General features: G+C 44.4%; 1 protein-coding gene across 2 annotated transcripts in view; it reads left to right on the forward strand.

Annotated features, from left to right (window-relative positions):
* tmem117 (transmembrane protein 117) overlaps positions 1-7,047 on the forward strand; it is a 68,498-nt gene that overhangs the window by 22,981 nt on the left and 38,470 nt on the right. For both annotated transcript variants that reach the window (XM_015017891.1, XM_015017892.1), the window contains exon 3: positions 1,835-1,967. In XM_015017891.1, the coding sequence (XP_014873377.1) occupies positions 1,835-1,967 (133 nt within the window). The remainder of the gene's footprint in view (positions 1-1,834; positions 1,968-7,047) is intronic.

Genomic DNA, 7,047 nt, shown 5'->3' on the forward strand with positions numbered 1-7,047 from the left:
TTTCCGATATGCGTCCCCCCCAATGACAGACTCGTTCCTACGCCCTTGTATCTATTCATCCATCCAGTGTCTAAACCTACTTGTCTGTGAGCTGGTTCTAGCGGTCATTGGTTGAATTTCGGGGTATGCCGTAGACAGATGACCAGCCCATGTTACAATTCATCCTTTTTCTCCTGCTCATAAGGATGGATAGGCCCTAGTCCAAGAGCATCTCTTTGACTAAAATCCCAGTCTGGCCATTACTATCTTACACCATTTTATTCAATTCTCATCTCCCTTCATAACTCAGACAGGGCTTCCTCCCAATAAGCTCGATTCCTCCATTAGAATTTCAACCGGGTCAGTTGACGAACAGAAGGAGATTTTGGAAACGATTGCAGTGACTTTCTGCACTGTTTTAGAATAGTACTCCACCTGTAGTTTTAGCAATGGCAGCGGAGGAAGGGAACAAAACCTGAAGCTCGTGCTAGCTATGAGTACAAATATTGAATTAACATCAACACCTATCTACCTCAGCTCACCACTTCTCTACTTGCCGTGTTGGATGGTTGTTTAAAGCGCACGCAGTTTCCGGTAAGCGTCATAGCGTCGAACTGGCGCGTTGCATGCGTCGCGTCCAAATATGAGCAATTACGTAAAGTTCAGAACTTCAACAGAGACCATGCCTCCAGCAAGCAATCGCTTCTCAATAGCCAAAAGCCTAGGTCCTTTGTTTGAAGTAGAACAACGGGTTCACACTCATTTCTTAATCTAAGTATTGCTCCTTGCGATTTGTGGTTACCGGTTTCTGATTAGTTGCTTATCTCCTTTCAGTTGATTACGGGGCGTAAAGAACACGTCGATCATGGAGTCAAAGGACGATTTAAAAAGCGGCTATGACTTGAAAACCTTGGAAATAAATTTTAAAGGCTTTAGACCTTCTTAATACGTCATCGCTAGAGTTCATGCATCTGATGAAATCTTGCCCACACAACATTTCCTTCCATTATTTAAAACACGTAGAGTTTGAGCTTTTGAAGTGACACTGCTGGTCCTATTGTGAATATTTTGAATTGCAACTAAAAATAATAAAGTCCCCTTTTGAGTTTCATGTCCTTCAGCTTCTGTCGTTTCTCATTCACTGTTTTTCGAAGCGGAGTCGTTTGACCCAGGTCTGACTGGTGTTGGTGGTAAATGTAGACTGTCGGTCCGCCCGCGTGCTGTGAGCGGTGTGGGTGGCGGATCAAGGACACGACAGCTGTTGTGCGATTACATTATGCACGTCTAATTGCACCACATTTGCCATTTACCAGATCTTTGACTGATTTATGCTCTCCATTTAGGAGAGAACAAAATGTGAGACCTTGATTTAAAGACATCCCTTCTTTTACTGTTTGTCACAAGGATGAGATCGCGGCAACTGGCGAACAGCGGCGGCACCGCGAACCCAGTTGTCATGTTGAGCTCTGCTCGTTTGATTATATATTCATAGCAGAAGGCTGCAGATCTGAGTATCTCACGCTCTGCCAGAAAGATATTTCCCCACAATTTAAATTCAAGGGCAGAACTCTGGGGAGAAATGCCACAAATCTGAAATAATGTCTTAAATCACGATCTACCAAGGCATTAACCCCATCTGTGCAAAGAAATACTAAAATTAGCCTGAGGAGACATCTTTTTGTGCATTTTCACATCACCACCATGTATAATCTAAATTCCGCCACCCAGTCGAGAGGGACATCATTGATTTCCGTCACCAATTCATTTGCCTCAACCTCCGTTGTCGTGTGTTGACACGCTCTTTGAACCTGCTTACTGACGGCAGCGTCCTTGTCCTTGTCGTGCTTCCCTTTAGGTCGATACCTGCGCCTGAAAATGTTCCGCGAGGATCATGGCTCCTGGATGACCATGTTCTTCAGCACCATCCTCTTCCTCTTCATCTTCTCACACATCTACAACCTCATCCTGCTGATGGCTGGAAGCATGGAGTAAGACCTTTTAATCTCTTGTTGTTTCTTCATTTGCCCCATTTTTTCCCTCAGTTCTCTCTTCCTCATTTGTTAGGACGATACGTGTGCTTCCTTTCAGGTTGCTTGATTGATTTTTTTAACGTCTCGCCTGAAGAGAGACTCGATATCGGTCTCACTAATCAGCCCAGACTTTAAATCACTCGCAGGAATAGGCGAAACGGGGCTGGTTAATCCTGGGGAAAAAAAAAAAAAAAAAAATCACCTCTAGAGCCTGTATTTATTTTCAAATGATCATGCTTAATTCTTTTGACACCTCTCTGGCTCATAACAGTATTTCAGAAGATTTTTAAAAAAAAATTTTGTTGCCTGCTGGCCCAGATTTTTACCTGCTGGGAAACTGCCATGTGCACAGCGAAGCTTGACACCCGCACATCAGGCTCATGACAGGAATCCGTTTATGCATTTGCAACGTGTCCATCTTTCCATCCAAAGGAAAGAAAACATGCCCTTGAAGTCAGCCAGCCAGACTGAAGGTCAGAGCGAGATGATTTACCGCCTCGCTCCTTTGGGTTGCATAAAAAGCCCAGGACCAAACATTGTGGCAGGTGTCTCTCCAGGTACAAGCTGTCAAAAAAAAAACAACAGCGGCCAGGACTGTAATGGGATCTATCCGTACCTCTGTGATTTTTTTATTTCTTTCCCCATACTAACAAGAAGCCTCGGATATTTATAAGGTACAGACAGATGAAGGATGTTACCTTACAGGCAGGTTTTTGTTACAAATATATATATATATGTTTTTTTTCTATGGCCAGAGGGATGAGTTTGTTTAATCAGGCCATCTGTCACTTTGGCCAGCTCCGTGACACCGGCATCCATCTCATTCTTTCTTTCTAGTTGGCCAGGAAAAAGGGAAGTGAGGGGGGGGAGGGGTGGGCAGGTCCGCTGGGACAATGGATGCAGCTCGCTCAGGGAAAAGTTACATTTGCAGTTGCACTTAGTGCTTCTGTCACAAAGAGGATTCCTTTTTATCTCGGTATGGACTCCTATTTCAGCTGTGAAATGTCAAGGAAAAGAAAAAAGAAAAAGTAGAAACGGACCCACTTTTAGACTGATGGTGCATTTCTTTTAAGAGGGTTTTATTCAGTGATACCCGGAGAACCACGGAGGTTTACGGTGTCTTGCAGGAATAGTCGCAGCTCCTGAACCTTTTCAGAGTTTGAAATGCGTTGCTATGAAAATGCAAAGCTCAACATATCTTGCTGGGCAATTGCAGAAAATGTGAGCCGGTTACTGTGCAGAACCACCTGCCTCTGCAATTACAGCTGCAAGTCTTAGAGACTCACATTTCTGCCCATCTTTCTTTGTCAAATTGCTCAAGCACAGACAGATTTAAATGGAGAGGGGGTTACTGAACATCAGTTTGCAACTTTTGCCATAGTTTCTAAATAAAACTAAGTCTGGCCTTTGACTGGGACACTTTAACACACCTGTACTTGATACTAAGGGTGCTTTAACACCCAATAGTCCAGTAGACTCTGTCTGATTGGGGACCAATATTTGTTACAATTTCAGCTGATGCGGTTCGCTTTCACACTTCACCAACCAAACCCTTTCAGCAACCCCTTTCCCTCCTCCCCCTCCTGTGGTGGCGCTGCGCCAAGAACCACTGAAGGAAACAACATGAAAAGCTCTGAAGAAGACACTGCATGCAGCTTCTTTTTTCATAAAATGTAAAATATAAATAAGGATAGAGAGGTGTCAGATTTTAGCGGTTGTAGGATATTGTCTTTTGTTTTGTAAAAGTCCAGTAGCAATAGGTACGCACATTTGTTCTGGTTGCTCCTTTTGGATGCTCAGCATGACGTCCAGGCTTTCAGTCTATGGATTTAGCGCCATTCTGTGATTTGGTCAGGGATATTCATCTACAGCGTATGAATGTGTGCGTGAATTGGTGAATGACTGTATGTGGTGTAAAGCACCTTAGAGTCCTCTGGACTTGATAAACCGCTATACAAGCACAGGCCATTTGCCATTTACCAACCTAATGCTCCTTCAAACTTCACCACTTGATCCCTTACTTGTCTCATGTGTTCCTTGGTCTTTTATCTTTTACTTTATGATTCTTCTATCACGTAAAATCCCAATAAAATATTAAGGTTTGTGGTTGTAATGTGGCACGATGCGAATACTTCTGCATGGTACTGTTCTTGAACACTTTCAAAGGCAAACAATCTCATTTATAATATTCTGATATGCATGTTTTGCATGATCCAGTTGCATTGTCTGCCACAGACGGCACCACACAGGAAGAGCCAACTGTTGAACGTCAAGTGACAAGGCACTAAGAGCAGCAGCAGCACCCGTGTAGCTTTCTTTGCAAAGACAGATGGCGCTGTTGTAAAGCAAGAGGACGCTTGCTCCACCACCAGGAGCAAGCGTCCTCATCTCTGCAATGTGCTCTCACCCACCCCTCCCTCCGCCTCCTGTTCCCCTCCCTCCCCCCCCCCTGCCCGTCCTCGCTCCGCTCCAACAGATTGTCCGTCGAGGACTCGGACCCTGCCAAAAGCCATTAGCGCTCACATCTCTGTTCAAGACCGACACATAAGAGCAGCGTCCACCCTCTGCCAGGACGCTGTCTGTGGAAAAAACTGGCTCTAAGCTGCAGCAGCATTAATGCAGCAGAGTGAGCTAAAAGGTGATGGAGGGAGGAAGGAAGGGAGGGAGGGAGGGAGGGAGGGATGGAGAACAAGGGCTCCAGCTCTGATGATGCAGTGAAACTTAAGTCTTTTGATCTGCGTCCAAACCCTATTTGCATCCCTCTCCTCTCTTGTCCAGCCGGCTTCCGCCGCACCCCAAGGCGAAGCCATTGTAGTTTTTGTCACAGCCCAAAGAAAAAGTAGAATATCCCCCTTTGTTGCTGCAGCAGTGCCTCTATGGGAATTAGTGCTGCTTGAGCTCATTGATCTATCTATTGTGGAGTATTTATTTATCTTTGCTGCCAATGGTTGGTATTTTGGCGTGAGTTTCAAGTTCTGACATCAATCTGAGATGCCGCACTGCAAGGGGGATGATGTCCCGGTGGCTGCACACACATTCTCCCCAACACACACATACTGTTCCTGTTTTGCACTTTCTCCAAGTTGCAGGAATATGTTTGTGTGTGGGTGGCAAGGTAGAATAGTTTGGATTGGGTTTGTGTCTGTAACCCCTCTGTCTCCCGAGCCTGATGCCGTCTACCCAGCGGCCACCCTGCGCTCATTAATATGCTTTCATTTTCTCTGACCTTTCATTTGGACTTGAGCTTGATTTAATTAAACCCAGAGATACATGCACAAGGAAACGAAGATAAAACGCGCCGGCACCGGGGCAGCAAACAATCACCGATAAGAGATTGTGTATCTTTTTGGATGACAAGTATTTATTCCTGCTTAGCGATGTAAAAAGGATTCATCAGGCGCCGTTATCGCTCAGCACAAAGAGATTTTCAGCCTGTGTAATTATACACACACGTAGGGCCAATATTTGCACAGCCACTTCCAGGTCAACACCAACTACCTGCTCCTTGGCTTATGTCATAGCGGATTGCGGGGGCGGAAAAGACGTCCGATCTCGGTGACGGGGCCTGGGAACTGTAATCCGCACTTGTTACCAAAATCCTCACATCTGGACTATTTGCATTTTAATGCAACTGTCAGATTAGTAGGGCGCTGTTTGTGTGAAACCGCAGGAGTGTGACCGCCCAGGGAGTTCAACGGGGCTTCATGAATGTTCCGTCACACCGCTCGCTCCCATTCCGCCGCCTTACGGCACCATTGCCAGCCAAAATCAGCCCCTAATTAGGTGGTGTTATTTAATTAAGGTGGCCCTGTGTGTGGTGCATACATTAATCAAGGCTAATTTGGAGGAAAGGAGGACGTAAAGTGTGTGAACGTAGAAGGAGAGAGGGGAGCTGGGAAGTTTGAGTGGATCTAATGAAGACTTGGGAGCAGGGCACGGACGATTGAAGTGATGTTCTGTTGAAATGTTACGAACAATTAATTTCTTGTCTGTAGAGATGACTCTGTCGTAGGTTGAAAGCATGCATCCAGCTCATGTGACGAGACGGAACGTGACATCGGGTGATCAGGAGCAGGACAAGATTTTATCAATATCTTGAAACAAACTAGAAATCCCAATAAATAATTCACCGGTCATGAACTCTGTTTAAAGAAACGGCAGAAACAGACTTGAAGTTATTTGTAAAAGTTTATTTAAATACAATAAAATGAAGCCATTACTCCAAAAGAAACTTTAAAAAGTCAGACTGCAGTTTGCAAAAGCACGCAGGGACTAACACCACCGTTTCATTTGGGGGACAAACCGAGACGATTGTAAGCCCGGGGACATCATCCCAGCTGTGAAGTACGGGGGTGGCTGCATCATGTCGTGGGGTTGTGTTGCTGCAGGAGGAAATGGTGCACTTCATAAAGTAGATGGTATCATGAGAAAAGAACATTATGTGGACATATTGAAGCAAGATGTAGAAAGGTAAATCTTGAGGGTCAAAGGGTGTTCCAAATGGACGATGACCATAAACCAGAGTAGTTGAATGTTTTACGCAGAAAGACAATTGGTGTTAATTGCCTTTATTTTCTGCTTTAAATAATAAACTTCTTTGCAAAGAGCCACCCAGTACAAATGTGACGACATTTGAAAGGTCCTTAAAGAGTCCATCAGCTAAACCGCCACAATGTTTTTGAGAGAATTGTTTACAACAGTAGAAATGCACTTTGGTCTTGGCCCCTCTCAGGTTAGCAATTAGCTTTAGCCTTTAAGTCCTACTAGTGTTACCAGCTTACCAACGTTTACTATTTTTTCAAAAAACACCTAGCAACAAATTTGGTAACTTTTTCTGTTGAACTGAATTCAAATTCAAAAATACCTTCTTAATATCAAAGGGAAATTAAATTGAAAACTGACCTGTAAGCATATAGACGTTTTTGTTTTGTTTTTTTGTTTTGTTTTTGTTTTTTTTACTACAACAAGCAGGAGGTGTGGCAGTTGGCTCCTCCCCCATCCCAAAGCACTCACAGGTAGACCAGTCTTCTCACAGCAG

This window comes from Poecilia latipinna, unplaced genomic scaffold (genome assembly GCF_001443285.1).
Source record: "Poecilia latipinna isolate Pla-1442-1.1 unplaced genomic scaffold, P_latipinna-1.0 Scaffold2200, whole genome shotgun sequence".
NCBI classification, from domain to species: domain Eukaryota; kingdom Metazoa; phylum Chordata; class Actinopteri; order Cyprinodontiformes; family Poeciliidae; genus Poecilia; species Poecilia latipinna.